The sequence below is a fragment of the Pipistrellus kuhlii genome, unplaced genomic scaffold, assembly GCF_014108245.1.
Source record: "Pipistrellus kuhlii isolate mPipKuh1 unplaced genomic scaffold, mPipKuh1.p scaffold_m20_p_6, whole genome shotgun sequence".
Lineage (NCBI taxonomy): Eukaryota > Metazoa > Chordata > Mammalia > Chiroptera > Vespertilionidae > Pipistrellus > Pipistrellus kuhlii.
The window spans coordinates 70,543,123-70,568,500 of NW_023425562.1; the positions used below are offsets into that span (position 1 = coordinate 70,543,123).

The window sequence follows — 25,378 nt, forward strand, 5'->3', positions numbered from 1 at the left end:
TCCAGCACGCTCCGTGACCCAGGGAGCGCCGTTCCTATGGTAACCTGGCTGCGCGTCCTCCTTAGAGCCGGGTGTAGAGCGCAGTGTCCGGGAGTTGGGCTGAGGTGGATAGAGCTGGTCTTCCCAGCAGGGACGCGAGGATTGAGGTCCAGGGCGTCAAGGACGCATCCAGGTCAGTGTCCGGGACTGGGTCACAGCGTGAGAACCGCTGGATCTGCTTAGTTTTGGCGCCCAGCAAGGCGGGTAGGAACCAATGCCAATCTGACGCTCCAAGGTGGGAGAGAGAGGCAGGCCGAAAAACTACTATTCCCAGCATGCCAAGGGGCGGACCGTTGCGCTCCTGGGCAGCCTGGAGCTGCGTTGCATTGTAGGTTTTGTAGTTTCTTAAACCAACGACCCTTCGTTTCTGGACAGTAGTGCTCAAATACGTAATTAACTCCAATGTTATTAAAAGTTTATTAAAAAATAACAAGGTATTTTAAAGCCAGATAATACAAAATAAAAATAAATCAGTAGACTAGCAAACCAGCCAGCCTTGTTGTCAGATAAACAGATGTTTAAATTCTCTTAGTCTGCCTTAATTACATGCATTATCTTGGCCTCAATGTCTTTATAAGACGAGGATAATATCTATTTAAGTAGGATTGAAGAGAAAATTTATGTAACGCTAAATAAGTGTTAGCTAGTATAATTCTTGTCATGCCTTTAAAAACAGAAAATATTATTTATATGCAAGCAAATGGTTTAGAGAATTTAAAAAAATACTATTTCTTGGAGCAATTTTAGGTTCACAGCAAATTTGAAAGATGCAGAGAATGCCTATTCCTCCAACCCTCTCACCCTCCTACCGCCCCACTATCAACATCCTCCACCAAAGTGGTATATTAGTCATACTTGATAAACCTACATTGACATATTAACTCTCAAAGTCCATAGTCTACATTAGGGTCACTCTTGGTGTTGTACGTTCCATTATATGTCTTTCTGAACATTTGACTCCCCACTGTTGTCATTAGCGATTCTCAGAAAGGCTTGGCTATACAAAGAAAGCAGGTACTTTTTTATGGAACTTCTCAAGGTCTTTAACGAGCACGATGGCCTGTCAGGAATGCTATCACAAGCAGCATTTCCTATACCTATTTAACCATGTAATGTTTTTTCTCAAAATCTCTCTCAGGATCACTGCCCTTCAGGACTCCAGTTTGGGGAACTCTGTTTGGAACAAGGGCAGCAGCTGTCCAGATTCCCCTGTAACTCTTGGCCACATACAGTGGTGGCTAATTACATTTAGAGGACCCCGGATCAGTGAATAATTCCTTTCACTGTTGTTCAAGCCTACTGTTAGAATCCTTTAAAGCAGCTTCATTGGAAACAAAGACCACAGTTGCAGGAATTTCTAGACAGGCCAATTCTCAGAAACATCATTGTCCTGGAGAGAAACATATCAACTGATATGTGGTGACAGTCAGTCGTTGCAGCCTACCCCCAGGGGAAAATGTGTCTCACCAGCACTCTAATACCATGTTCACTCTGACCTTACGGAAATTGAGTTAACGTCCAATTTTGTACTGTAACTGGACTGGCTTGTCCTCTCATTTAACAGTGGGCTGTTTTATCTCTTTTTGGGGACAGGATAAAAAATGTCAATACTCACTTCTCCAAGAGGAAAGGTAGAAGTTGTTCACTGCCGAAGAACAGAGTCACGGGATATTTTTTGTATCAAAAACCTAATTAGAAAATTTACCCAGAAGCTGTTTGGGAGGCTTAATATCATCTATCTTCTGTAAGTATGTAGTCAAGTAAGCTTAACTATGTTTATCAGTCTTATCACACAACAGGAAGGAACCTCAGTCCCCCCTTTCTTTGTCTTTATGGAGTCTTTGGCAAGGAAATGGGCAGCAAGAAAATCTACCCTACTGAGCAGGAGATCTTTGGGAACAACCAACCTCTAAGTCTTGTAGCAATATGCAGGTCGAAGGGTTTCTTATGGGTTTTGGATTCAGATAAACTTGGGTTCAAATCTCAACTGCCCCACTTACTGTTAGGTTCACATGGGGCAAGTTAATAATATTAGCTACCAGTTTTGAGAATTTATTTTCTACCAAGTTCTGTGCTTTGCCAACATGATCTTATTTAGTACACTGACACCTCTCTGAGGTAGCCACTATCATGTCCATCTTACAGATGAGAAATGGAGGCCTGCCAAGGTCAAGCAGTTAGTAAGTGACAAAGCCTGGTTTTGCTCTTATCCACTGCTGTTAAAATATTCTTCTAAATTTCAAAATCTGTATAGATTTTTTTTTCTTAAAAAAGTTCTTTTTCCCTTGTTTTGCTTTTTTGGATACCAGAATATAAATATCCTGTAATCTTTCCTCCTATTTTTATTGAAGAAGATAAGAGTTAGCTCAGTATTGTGGATTTCATAAAGATTTATATTAAATACAATTGAAATGTTTAAACTGAGACCAACCTAAGACATTAAAATTTGTCATTTCTGATCAGCACACTGATGAGTATAATGTAAAATGGCACAATTTTGTTAGAAAACAGTAGGGCAATATGTATAAAATACTTTAAAATGTATGCATCAATTAAATTATTTCATATTTTGGTATTATTGTGGGTTAAATACCTGATGATGTCCTCTGGATGGAAAAAGTATGTTGAAACACACACACACACACACACACACACACACACACACATATACACATGCATGCATATATACAGTCATGCACATTCACATACACAAGTTAAGAACTATGCAGAAAACATCAGAGTGAAATAAAAAACAGAATAGGTCTATTATTATTATTATTATTATTGATTTCAGATAGGAAGGGAGAGGAAGAGAGAGATAGAAACGATGAGAGAGAATCATTGATTGGCTGCCTCCTACACGTTCTCTGCTGGGGATCGAGCTCTCGAAACCCAGGCATGTTCCCTTGACTGGAATTGGACCTGGGATCCTTCAGTCTGCAGGCTGATGCTCTATCCACTGAGCCAAACTGGCTAGGGCAAGAACAGTAGGTCTTAATACCACTTTCTCCTCGAGTACTTTATGCTATATTCTAGAAACCTCACGATTCTGTGTTTGACAGCTTTGCAAAGAACAGAAAATAAATACTCCCTCCACCTAAGGATGGAAGTATTAGATTCTTTTGTATAAAACTGGCTTGTTCATTGTAAGGATGAATGAGATATAAGCCCATTAAATAAAAGTGGACCTATATAGGGAATAAGAATTTTTAAACAAACTCTGAATAAAGAAGGCAAGATAGGAAGATGAAAAATGAAATAAAATGTGGGACATATTAATCACATAATAGAAAGGTAGAAAAAAATTCACCTATATCACTAATATCAATAAATGTGTTTGGGAAAAAATCTTCAGTTAAAAGATAAAGGTGTGCAGATTGGCTGAAATAGAGCAACACAAAATTCCATCATATTTTTTTGTGTTTGAAAAACACCTAAGATACAAGGGCACAGAAGTGTTTAAAGTCAGAGTACTGGGGGGAAAACGACTGCCAGCCAAAATCTCACTTAAAAAAGGCGAGTGTTGTTATATAAGTAATAGACAAAATATACTTTAGAGCAAAAAGCATTATACAGCTAAAGAGGATTTAGATTTTTAGAGAGGTGTGACAGCTTTAAACTTGTATGCTATTAATGACAGTCCTAAAATAAAGCAGAAAGTAATAGAGCCAAATATGAAATAGATATATCCACTTTCATAATTGGAGATTTTAAAATACCTTTCTTAATAAATGGGAGATCAAGTAAACAAAAAATCAGTTATGATATCATCTCTAGGACAAGTAAAAATCATTGTGGGAGTGAAGAAGAAAAGAGGAAGAAAAAGGTAGAGGGGGAAGGCGTGCTTTTAAAGCTGTTTTAAAATGATTCTTTATATTTAATAAGCCAAATCATAACCAAAGGAGGCCTTTTACAAACACACACACATATTTTATACAAAATATGTTAAAGTTCAAAGGTATTATTCACCAATAGAAATCAGAATTCTGTTCATAGAGCAAGAAGTGGAAAGTATATGTGCAAAGGATAATGCTGCAGAAGTTACATTTGCAGTTAGCCATTTGGAAATTGCAGTGAATTTTCCCAATGAAACCAAGTTATTCGTGGCTGGCTTTCCAGGCCAACCTACAAAATCCTATCTATCTATCTATCTATCTATCTATCTATCTATCTATCTATAAAAGCCTAACTGACCGTTATGACCAAATGACCGGAACAACTGGTTGACCAGTCACTAAGATGTGCACTGACCACTATGGGGTAGATGCTCAACGCAGGGGCTGCCCCCTAGTGATCAGTGCACTCCCACAGCCAACCTCCCGCGGCTAGCCAACCTCCTACAGCTCATCCCTACCCCCACCACCTTCCTCACCCCTAGCCACTCTCCTGCAGCCCCTCCTCCCTGCCCAGCCAACCTCCTGCAGCCCCTCCCTCCCTGGCTAACCTTCCATGGTCCCTCCCCCCGATAGGCCTCGCTCGCTGGCCAGGCCGAGGGACACCATCTGTGCATGAATCCGTGCACTGGGCCTCTAGTTTAATGTCTGTGTCATTCAGTACTGTGCTAATTGTACTATTGAACCCAATCACCACCCTGGGTTCCAATGGATAAATGCATTTTAAGTTCAAATTGGGATTCCAGGAACACATTTCCCTTGCTTTCCTGAAGGGATGGCAGTTGACTTGTCTCAGCTCTTGTCCACTTCCTCCTCCTCCACCACCACCATCATCATGGTTGACATGCCAGGGGTCCTATGCCCTGGGCATTTTCTCGCCAGAACTAGAGTGAGAACTCTCAGTATGAAGCTCTGGGAGCCTGGGGCAGGGGAGCCCAGGAGCCCAGGAGCCGGAGGGAGCCTCTGCAGGGCTTCAGTGAGTCATCTGGAGAGGTTGGGGGTGCATTCTTCTGCTGAGAAGTCCTGTGTGTGAATGCTGTAATCTCGGGACCTGAGAGTAGCCTGCTGCCTTTTCTCCATGATAGCCCGTGCTTTGGTGGGGCCCTTGGGCTGGGTGCACCCGTGGTGAAGTCCCCTGTGGCTGTGGGATGTGACTTCCTATGAGAGGGGATGGTGGATGTAGGTGCTGAGATCAGCATCCCTCGCACAATGTTTCCCAAAGATGCCCCTACCTCTGGTGGTAACCAAGGTGATTTGACTTGATACATGCACAGGACATTTTTTTTTTTAATGTTATGTCTTTATTTTTATAGTTATTCTCTCTTTCTAGCAAGGGATACTGGTTTTCCATTTATGATAGTGATGTAAGTTTTCTGTTAAAATATACATATTTAAGCCAAAATGAATAGGTTTAAAGACAAAAAATTAGAACAAGAAGTACATGTGTGTAAGAGACTGTTGTTTTGTTTTTTTGTTTTTTTTGGAAAATAATATGCTGTCAGGTGGGGAAAAAGCAAACAACAGGCTGCTAACAGTATGGGTTGTGCTATTTCATTAAAAAAACACACACACAAAGCGCATTTCAGTGCATGGCTTGCCTGAAAACAAGGCAAATCAGGAGAAATTGACACCAAAATATTGACAAAGGTTGGTTATCTATAGATGGGAGGTGGTATCAAGGATAATTCTTCAAATTATTTTTTCTCTTTTTGCTTGTGAGCACTTTCAAATTATTTACTGGACTGACAATACAATACTTGGGTGATAAATGTGTAACTGGAGAGTATATATAATTTTCTCTCTATTGTCTCCATTGTCTCTTCTCCTTCAGTTATATGCTGTCTTCTCATGTATTCCCCTTATTAAGGGATGGTTAACTTCTGCCTTCTTTGTTTTTTAAAGGAACCTTCTTTGTTTTTTAAAGGAACATGAAAAAAATTTTCCCCCTCCAACTTAAGATACCAGTCAATCTCACTTAGCTAAGAAAGTGAAAATTGCGTTTCAATTTATATAATACAAATGGTTCTCCGTGAAGTAACGTGTATACAGTCTGTAAGTCGTAGCTCTTGCTGCCATGATGGGCCACATGCCAGAGTAGCTGTTGGGAGGGACCCTCAAAACGTCCCTTTGGGACAGCCACCAGAGGAATCGGAAGACCTGCTCTCCTCCCTTGTCTTCGCTAACTTGTGGGGTTCCATTTCTGCAGGTAGATCAGATATATTGCTAATGCTTGGATTCCATAAGAATCAGCTCAGGGTTTGGAGAAATTATTAAGAATGCTGCTGCACACAGGTGACCAACTCATCCCAGTTTGCCAGGATTTTTCTGGTTGTAGCTCTGACAGTCCCATGTCCTGGACACATCAGTCCTGGTTAAACTGGGATAGCTGACCACACTGACTGCACATGTTTGGGCTAACACGGGTATAGGCAACATGGAATGGACAGGAGAAACTTTACAGTCAAGTAATTTTCCCAGCTAATCTCAAAGGAGAGGGCATTGGACAATTCATTTCATAAATGTAATGGCTTTCTCATGAAATACAATTTTCAGTAAAAATGTAGTCGATAGTGCCAGATGTCCTGAAAGATCTATTCCCAAAGTTGGCTGTCACATTGCTTCCACCTCTTTCAATGGTTATCAGACCTTATGCTGTGGTTGCTGAGCTCCAGTAGCCAAACGGGTTTGAGAAGATGACATCCTCGTTTCATTTTCCACAGTCTTACATGTGTGTGCAATTTTAATCCTTTCTGCAGGGAGAAGGCAAACCTTGCCATCACTCTCTGTAATGACAAGGAGGAGATCATGGCCCACGCCACCTTCCTGGACTATCCCAACTGGAACGTGGCCAACCAGGAAGACTGGGTGTCCATGTTCTGGGAGCTCGACAAGGAACTCCAATGCACAGTAAGCGATCATACACATGCTTATTAGAACCATCTTTGTTTTGAAGGGAGGCCCTGTGCTCACATAGATATCTTTTCAGTTTTGGACTGAGCAGTTTAAAACTCACAACAGAAAATATGTGACGTCATGACAGTTAGAAATAAAGTTAGCTGGCAGGGAGGAAAGGTGGGTCTGTAGGTATAGAAAAGGGTAGGTAATAGTCAGATCAGACAGCTGCTGGCAGGCCCAGGCCATACTCTGCTGAAGAGGACTGAGAGCAAGGAATTAGTGGGAGTGTCAGAACATCTGCTTTGTGGTCTGCACCCTGTGCTCCAAGTATCTTTATCCAAAGTTTTAGATGTATGGGAAGGGCACGTTCCATCTACATATTTGCCTCTGTAATAATGACAACAGCCTCAGATTCCCGTCACACTATAATTTTCAAAGTGTCTTTGTGGACCATGGCTCATATGATATATTCCAGCTGAGGGCATCTGACAACCTGTTGGCAAATAGGGGCCAGGTCAGCAGTTCCCAGGGCATTGGGCTCAGGTGACTGGCGCCACATCCGAGCCCTTCCTGCCCTCCACCTGCCAGAGCCAGGCTGGCATCTGCCCCCCCATTTCTGTGGGCAGCACACTTGCCTGTCAGTGGAATTCAATAGCATGTCCCCAGAGCCTTGGGGAGTGTCACTTGAGTTCATGAGTGAGTTCACCTCCCACAAATGCATACACACACACATACACACACACACACACACACGTGCGCGCGCACACACACAAGCACACACATGCACATTTGGCACATTATCCAGCACATATTCAGCTACATGGTGTCTTCCCTTATCTTCTATCCTCTTCTTTACCCCACTTCCCTGTCCACCCAGTAACCATTGTCAGAAAAATTATCTCAAACTTGGAAATAGTGCAGAAAGATTCTTTCATTCAATGCTTGTATCTTTGATTGACTTTCTATTGACTGAGCTATTTTACAATTCTGTAAAAACAGTGATTAACATATGGATGTTTATCCATTTGAGATGTAAATAATTTCTATCTGGTGGAAGAAGGGATAATTTCAAACGTTTTTGGCGATGGCCCAGGAGAACATATACTATTTTGTATCATACCCAGCAATATTTTAAAAATATTCTCTCATTAACTTGCCTAAAGTAACCAGCATCTCAAGTGCAATGAATCATTTTTATCATCTCAATGGTCAGCCATAAACTGATGAGGTGACCATTGAAATGATAAACCAAATTCACAATGCTTCTCAAACCATTTTATGCCCTAGTGTTCTAAGGCACACACATTCCAACAACAGGGGAGTCCAAGGCACATGGATTTGCCTATAAAATTGTTCAGGAAACAATGAACAAGGACAGTGCTTATGTTGTCCTGACCTAGGTGCAAGCACTACCCTCCCCGACCAGCCACCTCACATGATCTCCCGATTTGCAGATTTGCCCATAAACAAAGGGGTACTGAATTGAGCAGGCGAACCTGTGGATAGATAGACCAACTATTCATTATTCTAAATAATGAATAGTTGGAGCACTTAAGAAGTCTTCAGAAGATCCAAGACGTAGCTCTTTAAAAACTTGAAAAATTTAACCTGAAAGTCATGCTAGAATCTTGCTACTTTGAGTTTTCAGCTCCCAGTTTTCTGAATCCCAAGAATAATATTTGATTCTGACTCTGGGAATGTTGAACAAAACAAGCCATTGGATTCATAAGTGGCATCTGCCTTCCATCCTTCGAATTCATAAGAGACTCTTTCCCTCATGTCACTTGAATAGAGCAGCAGCTGCTTACTCAAGGGCCCCGGGGAAAGGGTGATTGTCTTTCACTTGGCATTGACACCCCCGAGGACAAGACTACTGAGTTAATAATCAATTTCACTCCCCTGCAGGCACCTCCCTGCCCACAGCCCGTTTGTGGGGGCAGGAATAAGAGCCAGTTGCATTGGACTCATTTAGGGTCCCTGTTACCTTGAATAATTCTGAGCTAGGAGGACAGAAGGCGGGTGAGCAGAGTACGGGAGAACAGTCTAACACTGCCTGAGCATCTCATCACTTCAGATATAAAATATCCACAAACACAGTGCTGCTCTGTGTCTATGACCAAACCCCCCTCATACCTCCCACCTCCCACCTCCCACCCTGCTCTAACATAGCCCAGATGCTCACTCAGCCTTAGTTGTGTTCTCTTTTCTTCTGCAGCCTCTGAACACGTTGTTCATGCACCTCTTTGTGGCCGTGGACGAGTATTCTACTGGCTGTTGCAAAGAGATAATTTGGTAAGTGGCTGGGGCCTTTTAGATGGTGACGTGGGGGCAGGCAGCAGCACCCATAGACAAGACACATTAATGCCAAAATGACATGAAAGAGACCATGTGAATACAGTCATCCCTTGAGAGGGACTGGTTCTAGAACTTATGCGGGTACCCAAAGCTGTTGTGTTCAAGTTCCTTATATAACCTGGCACAGTATTTACGTAAACCAAGTGGCCAGATTATTATGATCTCTGAACGTATAATAATCTGGCCACTCAGTGTATATATATTAGAGGCCCAGTGCATGAATTCGTGCCTAGGTGGGGTCTGGACAGCCTGGCCAGGGAGAGGGGACATGGGTACTTGTCCGGCCTGCTTGCTGGTGGAACTCCTGGTCGAGGGGACAATTTGCATATTAATCTTTTATTATATATAACATACAACACACAACACATAACATATAACATATAACATATAACACAAACACACATATACATATATACACATATATACTGAGTGGCCAGATTATTATGTGTTCAGAGGTCATAATAATCTAGCCACTCAGTGTATATTCTATACAATCCTCCTATATACTTTAAATCAACAGTCGCCAATCATTTGGCCACCAGTGTTCCATGGACCACCGGTTGGCAATGGCTGCTTTAAATCATCTCTGTTACTTACAATGCCTAAAACAATGGAAATGCTTATGTGACTATTGTTATACTGTATTGCTTAGGGAATAATGACGAGGAGAAAAAGTCTGTACATGTTCAGTACAGATGCAACCATTGTAGGCCTAACTACATAGTACACGCCAGCAGCAATGTAACATTTAAAAAAAAAATCTTTGATCTGTGGTTGATTGAATCCACAGCTGTAGAACCTGTGGATATGGAGGGCCTGTAGCTTTAAAATATTCTTAAAGGACATGAAACTCTCTGAGGTGTAGCATTTATGGGATAGCGTGATATTCCTGAAAGATCACAGGTTGGGATGGATGCTCCTAGAGTTTTCCTCAGTCCTATCCTTAGAAACGTTTATTAACATGACAGACTGTAGAAGCATCCTGAATAATAGGACACGCTGAAATCTGATCAGCGGGGCTCCCCGGGGTGACTGTGATGAGTCGCTGACAGCCTGCACAGACATTGGGAGGGGGGCTCAGCTTTCAAGTCACACTTGAAATGTCACACCAGACCTTCCAGATGCCAGGTCAAAGGTTAATATTTGCAGAAATCTGGCGTGTTGCATGAACATGGCAGCCTCTATTCTTTCTCCCTCCGTGGAGCCGATAGGAAAGGGCTGGGGAACCCAAGCAAAAGTAGAGAAGAAGAAGAAGAAACTACCTGGAAGAAGTTCTTGCCTTGGCAGGCAGGGGGCAAAGGGGTGCAGAGGGAGGTCTGGACACCTCATCTGCTTAGTGAAGGCATTTGTCTAAATCAGGTGCCAGCTAAGGGGATTGCTCGGTTGTTAACACTCACCTGCCCTCCCTTTCCCTCTCCAGGTCTGTGTTTAAGGCAGTGCCAGAGCTACACTTCATCTTTCTCATCGTGCCTGCCTACATGAGCCTCGGTAAGGTCTGCTCAACTACCTCTGCCCTGGTCAGGAACAGGAAGTTCTTGCTTATTTATTTATTTATTTATTTGTTTATTTATTTATTTATTTATTTATTTAATTTCTTTATTGATTATGGTATCACATAATTGTCCTCATCCCCCCATTCCCATCCCAAACCCCTCCCCACATATGCGTGTCCCCCCCCACCCCCCCCCACACACAGCCCTCCACCCCCACCCTGTTGTCCATGACCACTGGTTAGGCTTAAATGCATGCAGACAAGTCCTTTGGTTGATCTCTCCCCCTTGCCCCCACCCCCCCACCTTCCCTCTGATGGGGCCTTGGTGAATGGAAAGTAAGGATGACCTCCAGGTCCACAATGTACACCAGGCCTCTGTGACTGTAGCACTTAAAACACAATTGAGAATGGGAACTACACTGTGTTTTGAAGTTGTAGTTATTCCTTGGTAATACGAGGCCACATTTCTCTCTCTTGCAATTTAGGTTCAACTCTGATAACTGTGTTTGACCAAGTGGGGAACATTCCGAATCTGACCTTTGACGAGGACTTTGCTGTGCATATATGTTACAGGCACAGCCATTACCCTCAGCTGCACATTCGCAAAGCCAGGTAAGGTTGGAGCAGTGCCTTTGGCCACCTAAGCTGCACCCTGTGAAGAATTTTTAGATTGTCAATTTTACTGTAAGTAGGAACAGGTTGGATTAAATTGTTGTGGGATACCCATAAGCATGACTTCACTTGAAGATGTCTACAGTGCCTCTTGATGACATAATGTGTGGAACTAAATGTATGATGACATTTGTTTGGTGCTGTGTGGCCGGGAAAGTTGTAGATTTACTACTTATATGTTTCTGAAAACACATAGTTTCTTTGTCCCACGCTGAGTGAAATAACTTTAAAACAAATCTAAAAATGTATAAAAAAAAAATGAATCTATTATACTTATTTAGTTTTCCTAGTGGAGCCCACTTATCATTGGCATTCAGCGGATGACAATTCTGTTGACCCCAAAGAGGGCTGTCTAAGTCGAAGGTCTTTACCATCGGTGGCCCACAAGACATGCCCCCAAGCTCAGCAATCTTAAGGAGATGGCTATGCCCGAACTGTTTCCCAAAGAGGGCTGCAACCCCACCTCCCATCCAGCAAGCTCTCCTACACTGTGGCCTTACCACCTGCTCACCAGGAGGTGAGGTCTGTGGCCCTCTTTATCTGGGCCAGATTGTGACTTTTTCTTTCTTTTTTTTTAACCCTCACCTGACGATATTTTTCCATTGATTTTTAGAGAGAGTGGAAGAGAGAGGGAAAGATAGAGAAATGCAGATGGCAGAGAAACACATCGATTGGTTGCCTCCTACACACATCCTGACCAGGGCCTGGGCTGGAGAGAAGCCTGCAACTGAGGTATGTGCCCTTGATCGGAATCGAACCCAAGACCCTTCAGTCTGCATGCTGACGCTCTATCCGCTGAGCCATACTGGCTAGGGCCAGATTGTGACTTTTTCAATCCCTACAGCATGGTGGAAGGGAGGCTCTGTGATTTCTGAAGCTAGGTCTCTTGGAAGTTCTCTTGGGACTCTCATTCTGGAGGGAATGAGGCGTAGAAGTCTGACTGCCCTGAGACCATCATGCTGGAGAGGTCACATGTTGCCCTTGGGTCAGTAGGCCAGCAGGGCTCCTCCTGACAGCACTGGCTGACAGCCCTGTGAGTGAGCCAGCAAGGACATCCAGGGCAGGAGAGCCCCCTGTGTCTGCAGCCCAGACAACATGTGACCGTGGAGCCCTGAGAGACCCCAAGCAAGGACTGCCCAGCTGTGTCCCCTCAGAGTTTTGTCTCACAAAGTTGTAAGCAAAATAGAAGGGCTGTTTTGAGATACGAGTGCATCTGAAACCATTTCACAGGTGTACTTGCTTGGCTTTTATCAGTGAGGAATAAGTTGTATCTTCTCTGGTCAACTGTTGTCATATTTGATAAGTGCTCAATTTCTCCAGAAAGTATTGAATTAAAATCTTAAAAACCTGAGACCTACTATTTACCAGGTATTAATATTACAGTATAATTGTCAAGAATCTGTAATAATGGCATGAGGTAAATTCTGGTCTTGGTTCTGACACTAACTGATGGGTTCACTTAAAAAAGGAACCGTCCTCTCCAGGCCTCAATTTCCTCTCTGTCAGTGGGTGCAAGCATAGTGCCCACTGTGTTGACTGGATGATCTGATGAAAATCAATTCCTTAGCACACTTCCTATCACCTGTAAATCCTTAAGGAAATTCAATATTATTATTATTATTATTATTATTATTATTATTATGAGCCCATTTGCAGTAAGATTTCTGCAAGCGGCCGCCTTGGCGACTCCACTGCCGCCCGCCCAGCCCCACCCACCCATGCTTTCCCTCTGGCAGCCGCTTTGCTTTCCACATTTCCTCCCTCTTCCTTCTAAGCTGTCTTCAGTCTTCACTCTTCCTTCCCTCAGCATATGCAAATTAACTGCCATCTTTGTTGGGTGAATTTGCATACTCACTCTGATTGGCTTTTGGTATAGCGAAGGTATGGTCAATTAGCATTTTTCTCTTTTATTAGTGTAGATTACTATTATAGTTATGTGGGAGAGAGAGAACCACCCACAATAAACTGTGCTATGTAGCTTGGAAGAGGGTAAAACAGAAAGGAGACAGCTTCATACAACCTTCTTTTTTCCCCCTCCTCCCCCTCGCCCCCCAAAAAAGGCTAAATGTCCATTAACAGTCAAATCTTTACATTTTTAAACTGTGGCACATCCATACAAAAGGTATTAGTCAGCAGTGAAATGGAATGAAGTACTTGTCACACAATAATAGCATGGATCAATCTCAGAAAGGCTATGCTGAGTGAAAGAAGGCAGACATGGAGACAAAGGCCATATACTGTTGATCCCACTTTTACGATGTACAAAACAGGCAAGACTAACTGAACAAAGAGAAATTAGGCCAGTGGTTGCCTCCAGTGGAGGGAAGAGTGAGACAGGGAGAGACATGATGGAATTCTGGGTTGATGACAATGTTTTGTATATTGATTGTGGTTTAGATAGTTGTCAAAACTCATCAAACTGTATTCTTTTAAAAAATATTTTTATTGCTTTCAGAGAGGAAGGTAAAGAGAGTGAGAGAGAGAGAGAGAGAGAGAGAAAGAGAGAGAGAGAGAGAGAGAGAGAGAGAGAATGATGAGAAAAATCATTGATTGGCTGCCTTCTGCATGCTCCACACTGGGGATCGAGCCCTCAGCCCATGCATGTGTCCTGACCAGGAATCAAACGGTGACCTTCTGGTTCATTGATTGACACTCAACCACTGAGCCAGGCTGATTGGGCCAAACTGCATTCTTAATATATCTATACATTTTAGTAAATAACCTCTGAGTCTAGTCGGGAAGGTTGAGTCAGAGTTCAGTCAGAGTGGCAGAAGGAGCAAAGACGTGGAGATAGGAAAGTGCCCGGTCTATTACCAGGCAGGTTAGCAGGCACAGCCGCTGTTCAGGGAATGGGTAGAAAGAGCAGATTGTGGATAACGGAAGTACGGTAATGAGAAGGCTTTATCTTGGAGCCAGCAGGGAGCACTGAAGAAGAAAGGCATGATATGCTTGCTCTGTATGTTACTAGGTAACTGATTTCCATGTGGTCAATGGCTTACAGAGGAGGAGCACAGAGCAGCCGGCTGGAATTTAGGCCTTACAAGTTAAAGAAATCCAGGGGGGAATGGATCAGTAAAAATGCAATTTGGATGGAGAAGTTCAAGAATGAAAAGAGTTAATGATGAATCAGGTTTCGGGGAGCTGCTATCAGGGTTCATTAGCTGAAAGTAGAAATAATGGTATTAAATGAACAGGAGAGAGTTAGAAATACAGGCCCTTTCATGAGGGAGGATATCATGAGAGTAAAGGAGATTGTCCAGCAGGATATTGAGAGATGAAAATGAACTGCTACTGATAATAAGAAAACTGGGAGAGAGGGGAAGAAGTCAAAGACTCTTGAAGAGGTAAACAGTGAAGGGCAGTTAAATAATTTGAGTATAAAAGAGAGGCCATTGGACTTGAAAATTTAAAAAGGCACAGATGAGTTGAGAAAAATTTATGGATTTCTAGCCAGACTGATCAAGAAAAAGAAGAAAAATCAGAAAACTGGGAATAAAAGTGGTGACACTACTACAGGCTCCACAGACATTAAGGGTTGGGGAGTGCTGCAATATCTGTGTAACTTCAATGATTTAGAGAAAATGGGCCAAATCCTTGAAAAACACCAACTACCCAGACTCATTTGAGATAAATTAATAACTTGAATAATTCCATATCTATTGAAGAGAAGTCAAGCGAACTTGGGATGAGAGGGAGGGTGACTGCCTGCCCTGACACTGGCCACTCTCCCAGACTGCAGCCCAACCCCACCTCATCCCAATTTGCTTCTCCTCTTTTTGCCGTATTCTTATGGCTCTGAACTCTGCCTTCCTCAAGGTCTGGACCTCAGGTCCCTTCCAAGCTCATCCCCTTGGCTCCCCTGTGCCAGCCTTGGCCACTCAGTGCCCTACTTCTGACCACTTACTTGGTTTGGAGATGCATCTTGCCCCTCCCTGAAGGGCAGAGTTGGATACTGTTAATCAGATTTCAGTGAGTTGAATACAGGTAAGGAAGTTAAGGCAAGGTCATCCTCACTGCTCTTTAGGGAAGTTTGGTGATGAAGGAAAGCACTAGGAGAAAGACATATGTTGAACATTTTCCAAACAATGTAAAATGATTCCATTTTTACTCTTCATGTAAAGCATTTACTCTGCATTCTGAGATCCAGACAGCATGTGTCTAGAATAAGATTATCGAGGAGAATAAGTTCAGATACCAGTTAGTCACTTAATTTAGAACAAGAAGAAAATTCCTCGTAGAAGATTATTTTTCTTTACTTCTTATTCATAGCTAAATACTCACATTGTCATCCTCTCTTTATAAAATCCTTTGGATTTGGATACAAATGCTAACACAAGCCAAACACATTCTGAAGCAAAGGAATTTTGTGAGTGAAATAATAGTTTTAACTGATTTACTCACACCTTACAGATCCTTCTTTCTGATTTATGAAGTTTCTCTTGTTAGTATCAGCACAGGTAAATTAGTCCCTCCTGCCCTTCAGGAAAGTATAATTTAAGGGCATCTGATCATGGGGGGAGGGAAGGACTCACCAGGAAAGGATTATGTGCTGTCAGTCAGTGCTGTAAAGTACAGTGGTCCCTCCCCCTTTCCCCGGGGCATACAGCCCAAGACAAACCCCTTGCCTAAGACCCTGATAGTACAAAACTCTATACTGAGTTTTCCTGTACATACAAACCTATTGTGAAGTGTAATTGTGTAATTTATAAATTAGGCAAGTAAAAGGTAACAATAATAACATAATGAAATAAAGCAGCTGACACAATATGCTGTAAGAAAGGCTATGTGAGTGTGAGCTTTCTCTGACAACCAATCTAATAACTGAAACTAAGTGACTGTCTGACAGGTTAGCGTGTACAGTGTGTATACCCTGGACCCAGGATGACTCACATCCAGGGTGGGGCGATTTCATTATGTTACTCACAGTGGCACACAATTTAAACTTATGAATTGCTTACTTATGGAAATTTTCATTTAATATTTTTGGGCTTCAGTTGACTGAGTTTGACTGAAACCTTGGAAAACACATCCAGAAAAAAGGTGGGGGGACTACTGTAACTAAAGTGGCTCACTGCTTTTTTGAAGACACTGGTTAAGCAGATTAGGTCAACATCATTACTCTTTAAAATAGATGAAATAAAACTTAGGACTTTTAAAACATAAGGTTGGTAGGTTTTAAATGCTAATTTTTCACCTCTCAAAGCATCTATTTTTGTTAAGCATCTGGTAGTCTCATGCTTCATAGGAATCTACCTAAGCTTGACTTCTGAGCAATCTATACTAATAAAAGGGTAATATGCTAAAGAGACCGAACAACTTCCAGACGACCTTCCAGATGTCCTTTTGGAGTAAGCTATTGTGGTGGGGCCAAGGCAGAGGTGGTTAGGAGTGATCAGGTCAGCAGGGGAGAGCAGTTAGGGCAATCAAGCCAGCAGGGGAGAGCAGTTAGGAGGATCAGACCAGCAGGGGAGAGCAGTCAGGGCAATCAGGCCAGCAGGCAGGTGAGTGGTTAGGAGCCAGTGGTCTCAGATTGTGAGAGGGATGTTCTGTGGGAGCTGGCCAAAATCAGCAGTTGGATATTCCCCAAGGGGTCCCCGATTGGAGAAGGTGCAGGCTGGGCTGAGGGAACACCCCCTCCCCGTGCATGAATTTCATGCACCTGGCTACCGTGTTTCCCCGAAAATAAGACATCCTCCGAAAATAAGACCTAGCACATGGAAAGGTAAGACATCCCCTGAAAATAAGACCTAGCACAACTTTGGGAGAAAAAATTAATATAAGACACTGTCTTATTTTTGGGGAAACAGGGTACTAGTTTCATATAAATGGACATTCTGATGCTTATGTCATGAATATCCTCAAGCCTTCAAAAAGAAGGGATAGAGCACTTAGGAATTTCACCATCGATCTTTAGGAGTCCTGGTACCCAGCCAGTAGAACTGGTTAACAGTCCAGCTGTAGCGATGCTGTGCCCAGATAGACTTTTGGGTCAGATCCTGATAGTGTCATTGGCAGGGGCCTTTAATTGGCCTTGAATATGCTCTGAATTCACATAAGGCTTTAAATTTTTTGTAAATTTTTAAAAAATGACATTTTCCAAGGAGTAGAAGCTAAATTGTTATAAAATTTATTTTATTAAATGAATAAAAATTCATTTTAAAGTACTAAAGTGGAGTAAGTTTAGGAATGGTAGATCTGATTTTCTGAAAGACCACTAGAGGTCATAAGAGATCTTGGGAAGAAAAAGGTGCTTTGTTTTGCACATCTAAGAAAAAAAATGTGTCAACTGGAGTTTCTCCTTCCCCAGGTTCAAACCATATTCATGGCAAAAGGTTGGTTTAGCTAAAATATACTGCATTGTTTAGCACTATCACTAAATTGGATCCTCTGTGAATTATTTTGCTCATTCATTGATTTCTCTTTTTTTAAATCCTCATCCTAGGAAATGTTTATTGATTTTAGAGAATGGAAGGGAGGGATAGAAAGAGAAACATTGATGTGAAAGAGATACACTGATCCTTGCCTCTCACATGTACCCCAATGGGGAACCAAAACAAACCCTCAACCTAGGTATGTGCCCTGAGTGGGAATCGAACCAGCGGCCTTTCAGTGTTTGGGACTACGCTCCAACTAACTGAGCCACATGGGCTAAGGCCATTCATTGATTTCTTAAAATATACATATGTGCACACACTCAGGCTTGAAGAAATACAATATTCATGGCATTTAAAGTGATATCAGAAGCACTCTTCAATGCTACACTTTTAAGTCTAGCTAATGAAATGCAAATCCTCTCTAGATGTGCAAAATACCATCAGATAGGAGAGCCGAGGCCCTGCCAATTTTCTGAATGCAGAGATGGCCTGCTGCTGCTGCTGTCATAGCCCTTAAGTGTGAACCTTCTATCTGAGAATTTGCAACGGCTTCTTTGCTGGCAAGGACATGTGCACCTCCTGCCCTGAAGGGAGGGTTGCCTGTAGGTTTTCCTCCAGGATTGTAATTATACAGCAGAGTGGACAGGATGCTGAGGCATTGAAGCAGTCTCAGTCTGCCTGTCACTGAGAGACTGTGCCAGCCACCTGGGGAAGGTCAGTGGCATCCAGGCAGCACAAAGCTCCCGAAAACCCAGCTAAATGACATAGTGGGAATGACGAGTGAGCGTGTTCTTACTTGTCCCTACCTCCCAGGGAGCCAGTGAGAGCCACCGGGTCCCGGTCACTTTCCACCTGGCCTCCTCCTGAGCGTAAGGGACATCCGTACCCAAGTGAGGAGAGGTATCCTTGAGAGGCTGTGGATTTAAGTGTGGATTGTACTCCATTTTCATCGGGCATGTTCCTCAGAGTCTGATGGACATTTAGGTGCCTGAGCAATCCGTTAGTCTCTACCTATGGGATGGGCCTTTTGTTTGCTCCAAACAAGTTAAAATGAAATCTCCTCTAATGGATTATGTTAACAGGCATATGGTTGCCTCCTCCATGCCTTGTACTGAGTGGAAGAAATAAGGAATGCTGCTTTTCACTCAGGGAATGGTGCCATTCCCACTGTGCTGTATGCGGGTGAACCTCAACCTTCCACAGTCACCAGGCATCACTACTGACATGCTGTGCCTGAGAGGTGAGGGGCCCCTGGCTCTCCTGTGCAGAAGGAACTCACAGGAAGTCCGGGCTCTCCTCCTGACAGCAGGCGGTGCTCACTGCCGAGGGTTGAATCTCAAAGGGAGGGTGGGGATAAAAGGGAAAGATCGACCACAGGACTTATGTGCACACATATGTGCCTAACCAGTGGTCAAGGACAATAGGGGATGGGAACATTAGTGGGGGGGAGGGGACTAGGGGATTGGATTGGGGGATTGAGGACAAATATGTGATACCTTAATCAATAAAGAAATTAATTTAAAAAATAATAAAAATAATAAACATGTTGATGGATGAATTGTTTTTGGTATCCAGGGCACTTTGTTTCTGTGGGGTTAGACTTTGTCATGTGCCATTTGAGACTCTGTGAGGCTGATGTCATACTTTATCATTAGCACCGGGGGCTGATGCAAGATCATAAATTATCAATTACCCCAAGGAATGCATTTAACAGAACAAGTTCCTCTTTACCCATTTTGGGGAAGGGCTAAGGGAGAGACTCTTTAGAACGCCACAATTTACGTGTTTCCTTTTATTTTTCCCCAGAAGAACCAGTATTGAGGTATGATTATGGATAATTTTGTTAATGGGCTATTGAGGGCTCATGAGTAGCCTTACAGCCCTGAGTCTCTCTGAACTTTTATTCCTGATTTTTATATCCATAGGTTAATATTTTTGTGTGCATCATATAGATAAGGCCATGTACATAGTTTGTTTTGGTGTCCCCTGGTTGGAGCAGTCTTGACCAACTTAAGATGAAAATTATTAGGATCTTGGGTTATTTCCCCATAATTTAAAATAATTGTCTCTTTACTAAATATTAATGCAGGTTCTCATAATGTTTGAAGATGAATTTGTTGGCTATTCTCTCTTAGAATCTTTTTAAAAAACTAATATCATCCAAGACTTGTTACAGAGTAAAGCCACTTCTGTTAGCATCCTTTTTTTTTTGTTATTAATCTTCAACCAAAGATATTTTCCATTGATTTTTAGAGAGAATAAAAGGGAGGAGGAGAAACAGAGTGAAACATATATGTGAGAGAGACACATCGATTGATTGCCTCTAGCAGGCGCCCACCTGGGGGCCAGGAATTGAGCCTGCAACTGAGGTATTTGCCCTTGAGTGGAATTGAACCCAAGATCCTTCAGTCCAGAGGCTGATGCTAGCCACTGAGTCAACAAGGCTAGAGCTGTTAGCACCCTTTCAGCAGGTTGCTAAGTGAGGAAGTGAGTGGATTCTGGAACCAGTGGAGCTCTTTCAGCTGAGGTCCTAGGTGCTCAGGTAGAGTCAACTGACAAGTGATTTCTGGCACAAAACAGGGGTGTGTGAAGTCTCTCAGGAACAAATGCTGCTGGGGGCTTACTGCCTGCCAGAGACTGAACTTGAGGGTGTTGGATTCACCCTTACATCACCACATTGTATCCTTTTCCTGGCCCTTTTGTAGTTGCATAATGCTGAAGTAACTAGGCAGGTTTCTCAGCAAGGGGAGAAGGAGGCTGAGTGTAAGGGCTGTGGAGCTGCCAGTGTGGGGCTGTGGGCTCACTCCCAGATACGCCCTCTCAGGCCACATGTCTCTCCCCTGAAAAGCAGGCTTAGCTATGGCACTTCAGTGCATGCAGAACATGGACAAGGTCCTGATATGATAAGGATCCCATCCATTTTGGCAATTATTGTTGCACCTGCGCTGCAGGCTACGGTACGTGCAGATGTGAAATGTAAGCAAAGCCAGACACTGGTTAAAGTGGTAAGGGCAGATTTTAATCAGTAATAAATATTGCCACAGGGAAAAGAGTTCAACATAAACTGAATTCAACTTCTGTTTGTACAGAGGTGAGGAGGAGTTTTAAACAGAGAGGAAGGAGGCGATAGGGGCCCTATAGACTCAGGGAAGGAAAAAGCTATATAAAGTGGGAAGGGGGGATTGGTCCAAGTGAAAACCACCTGAGTTTGCTAACTGGCACTTATGGAAATTACTTCCCCTCCCCTGCCCCCTCCAACAGAGACTCAGAGACAGGGGTCCTATCCACAGGTGTCAGCTGGAATAAACAGGACATTTTTTTTGGCAGCCTTAAGCATTCTCCTGGAGACACTTTAAGCGGGGGTTGGGTCATCCTAAGAATGTGACTGTAAGCTGTTAGAAAATATGTCAGTGTTTATTCCGATCTTTATAGGCCAAGATTGAGGCCCATTGAGAGGAGGGCTCAGAGTGTCCTGGCCAGAGTTGGGTCAAGGACAGAGTCTTCATCACAGAGAGACAGAGAACTCCCCCTTATCCCTGAAGAGCATGGTCCTGGATTGGGAACATGACCTGCATTGATGTTAACACCGGAAGTGGCCAATGAGTACCCAGTGGTGACCCTGTCATTGGGGTTTCTAGGACAGAAGGCTGGAGGGTGTGAGGTGTAGGTGAGCCTTGAAAGATGCTGGAATTTGGAATAAGTGAGGGGGTCAAAGTGCTGGAGAGGAAAAGAGGTGGAAGGAGGGGAGGTGCTCTTCTAAGAACAATAAGTAGATCAACTTATTTCATTGTTGGTGCTGAGGATGGAAAGATGGGGGCATCAACAATGAGGCTGAGGGCTCTGGCTCATCCTAGAAACAGTGGAGACTGGCAAAAGCTTTTGAGTAAGGAAGTGAGGTGAAGAAAGCAGGATTTTAAACAGATTAGTGATGGTGGATGGAATGGATGAGTTTATTCTGACAGTGGCCAAGGGGCAACTAGTGCAATAATTCAAGCTTTTGTAGTGACAGCCTCTTCCATGCATTAACCATTGTCCTACAACTGTTCTTATTGACCCTTGCTACCTAAGTAATAATGGTGTTAATGATAATAACCTGTTTTTATTATTATTTGATCATTTACTGTTTTTATGACAGGTGAAAAAACTGTGACATAGGTTAAGGGACTTGCCCAAGGTTACAGCTACTAAATCCAGACTCAGGCATTCTAGCTTCCCAGCCCAGGCTGTGACCACTACACTGTATGGTTTATTCTCCAATCTTTTCAAAAGCACTCCATAAGCTTTGACACATTTATTGTGGGGCCTTAGTGCATCCCAGCCAAAGGTGACATACACACAAAAATAGATGGGCAGGAGGTCAAGAACTACTTTTAAAAAATGAGTGCAGAGCTAAAATAGTTATATATATATAGATAGATTTCAGAGAGGAAGGAAGAGGGAGGGAGATAGAAATATCAATGATGAGAGAGAATCATTGATCAGCTGCCCCCTGCACACCCCCCACTGGGGATTGAGCCCACAACTCAGGCATGTGCCCTTGACCGGAATCAAAGCTGGGACCCTTCACAGTCCGCAGGCGGAGGCTCTCTCCATCGAGCCAAACCGGCTAGAGCTAAAATAGTTTTGGAAATGGTCATGTCTGTCCTAAAAACACAGTTGGTGTTTGTTTCTGGTTCCCTATTTCCCACTCACCACTAGAGAATCTTTCTGATGCCCTGGCATGTGGAAGGAGCCTGTTGGGTGACATTAGACCCAGGTTGGTAGTATAACAAGCAAATATCCTGGTTGCCTGGATAAGGACCCTCTGCTGTCTCTCCTTCCAGGAAGTGTTGACAAGAGATTGTATTTTTTCTTCTTGTGCCGTGGTCTGTTTGCTGGCTCTCCCCTAAGCTCTCAGGTTTTATAGGGCAGAAATCTAGTTTTTCAAATATATGTTTCTTCCATCAAGATGCTTATTATTGATGAAAACCCATCATTATTCCAAAAGTTAAGCCTGTGTTCACAAGAGGGAAAGGTTTCATTCCGTGAGAAGGGTGGAGACTTTGATCTGAGTGCACAGGGTGGCCCATTTTACAGCATTTAGACTGGGGGGTGGGGCTGTGGCAGGATTCGGGGGGAGGGGGGTCTTTTCCAACAAGGGTTGGAGGAGCTGTGGCAGGGCTAGCCGGATGACCCACAGTGTTGATCTGTTGTCCTTGAGCCAAAGTCTCTCCTATCAATGGCTTGTGCTTCTTGCTGCCAGTTTTCAAAAGGAATGCTTATTTAAAGGAAGATTTTTGAAGTGCCTCCTTGGCTGAGTGTAGCATGTGATGGCTGGGTCCAGATCAGCTGACCTGAGTTCTTAGCATAGCTCTGCTGCCACCTATTTCTATGGTCTCAGGCAAAGCATTCCATCATCCCCATGAGCCTTGCTCTCCTCCATCTGAGGAGTGACTATGGTGCCCTCCTCCTGCGGTTGCCATGATAATCTGGATAAAGAAAGCGCCTGAGCTTTATATACATACTAATCACTCCATAGGTGGAACTACTATTAATATAAAAGAGAGCATAAAGAAGATAAAGTGGGCTGAAACCGGTTTGGTTCAGTGGATAGATCGTCAGCCTGCGGACTGAAGGGTCCCGGGTTCTATTTCGGTCAAGGGCATATAGTACTTTGGTTGCGGGCACATCCCCGGTGGGGGGTGTGCAAGAGGCAGCTGATCCATGACTCTCATCGATGTTTCTAGCTCTCTATCTTTCTCCCTTCCTCTCTGTAAAAAAATCAATTATATATATATATATATATATATATATATATATATATATATATATATAAAAGATAAAGTGGGCTAATGAAGATGCCATAGTAAAGAAATGAACGGGAGGAGGTTAGTAGCTAAATGAGATATATACAAAAATATAATGCAAATGTGTATATTTTTAACAAGAAAAGTATCAGGATAAAAGTATAAGAACATCTTCAAGAGTAAAATAGAACACTAAATATAACTAAGAATGTACTAAAAAAAAAAAAAAAAGACTGTTAAATATGGCAGCAAAATGGGTCCAAGGCTAGCATCATTATACTGCCATAAATCTGGTTCTTGGGTTCTCTCTCCACCACGCACACACATACACACACACACACACATTGGTTGTCAAGGTCACTGTAGATTCTACAGCAGCAGTTGTCAATCTGTGGGTTGGGACCCACAGCTTGAGAACAGCTAGCAGGGTCACCTAAGACCATTGGAAAACACAGATATTTACATTATGATTCATAACAGTAGCAAAACTACAGTTATGAAGTAGCAACAAAAACAATTTTATGGTTGGGGGTCACTACAACATGAGGAACTGTTTTAAAGGATCATGGAATTAAAAAGGTTGAGAACCACCACTGTAGAGGGTCCTGAAAATGGATGGTGAGCAGAACTTCATTGCCTTTAAAGTCAGTGTTTCCCCCTGCATGTGAAGTGTCAAGATATCGCAGGAATTCTTTTGGGGGGAGGAAGAGGATTCTGGGGACAATGGCACAGAAGCAGTGTTCTTTGGAGCACATTTGGGCAATGCTTTCCCCAGCATCTTGTTCTTTGGCTCATGCCAAGCTGCTCTACCTTTCACAACCGAACATGCCGAGTGTGTTCCCTCTGCCAGCAAGTTTTCATCCCCGGTCTCCTCATAGCTTCCTCTCCTTCTCCTCATTCAGGTCCCAACTCTGACATCCCTCCTCAGAGAGGTAGGTCTTCCCTGATCACTCGACCCCATCACTCTCTATCCCAGAGCACTGTCATTGTTGAAATGTGTGAAGTGATGTGTTTGTTACATTTTCACCATTTGTTTCTCCTATTAGAGTGGAAACTCGTTTCACCAGCATGTTGTTGTACTCCTGGCATTTAGAACAAGGCCTGGCACAGAGGTGCTCCTTTTAAAGAAAGAACACTGAACTAAAGTCTTTCTGTTAAACAGGGTGGAAGATCATGACGATCTCATGCCAATATTTATGCAACATGACACAATTCTGAGAGCAACGTATGGCGAATACTTTCTGGCTGAACTAATAGAGGCCCAAGACAAGGAGAATCATGCTGTCGTGTGTGAGGTTGGTGATTAACCCCCTAGGGATAAGCGTTGTCCTGGTGCCCGCCAGCCCAGCACTGTCCCCACTGCACCCAGGGGCTTCATGACCTCTCAGGTTGTCTTCCCCACTTTGTACTATCCTTGCCCTGTGACCCCCATCACTTGGGATATGCCCTACAAGTGTCCTGATTCTGCCACTTTATGCCTGCTAGGATGGTTATAATAAAAGAGGACAGTAACAAGTGTGGATAAAGATGTGGAGATATTGTAACCCTCATATGTTGCTGGTGGGATTATGAAATGGTATAGCCCAATGGTCGGCAAACTCATTAGTCAACAGAGCCAAATATCAACAGTACAACGATTGAAATTTCTTTTGAGAGTCAAATTTTTTAAATTTAAACTTCTGGAATCTTACCTGAGGCCTGAAAAAACCACAGAGTGTTCTGTATATTTCTGTTAGGTTCATTTGATCTAAAGTATCAATCTAGCCCGTTTCCTTGTTGATTTTCTATCTGGATGTTCTATCCAATGTTTGGGGTATTAAAGTTTCCTACTATTCTTGTATTGTTGTCTATTTTTTCCTTCATATCTTTTAG

The 25,378-nt window shown here is 43.0% G+C and overlaps 2 protein-coding genes across 3 annotated transcripts in view; both read left to right on the top strand.

The window, feature by feature from the left end:
- Positions 1-5,442, top strand: part of NAA20 (N-alpha-acetyltransferase 20, NatB catalytic subunit) — a 44,144-nt gene extending 38,702 nt beyond the window's left edge. For both annotated transcript variants that reach the window (XR_004984448.2, XM_036418984.2), the window contains one exon: positions 5,387-5,442. The gene's annotated coding sequence lies outside the window, so the exon portion shown is untranslated. The remainder of the gene's footprint in view (positions 1-5,386) is intronic.
- CFAP61 (cilia and flagella associated protein 61) overlaps positions 51-25,378 on the top strand; it is a 218,618-nt gene continuing 193,290 nt past the window's right edge. The window contains exons 1-7 of the mRNA XM_045574878.1: positions 51-172; positions 1,633-1,783; positions 6,689-6,839; positions 9,043-9,119; positions 10,603-10,670; positions 11,160-11,286; positions 24,669-24,801. Of these exons, the coding sequence (XP_045430834.1) occupies positions 1,641-1,783; positions 6,689-6,839; positions 9,043-9,119; positions 10,603-10,670; positions 11,160-11,286; positions 24,669-24,801 (699 nt within the window). The 5' untranslated portion in view covers positions 51-172; positions 1,633-1,640. The remainder of the gene's footprint in view (positions 173-1,632; positions 1,784-6,688; positions 6,840-9,042; positions 9,120-10,602; positions 10,671-11,159; positions 11,287-24,668; positions 24,802-25,378) is intronic.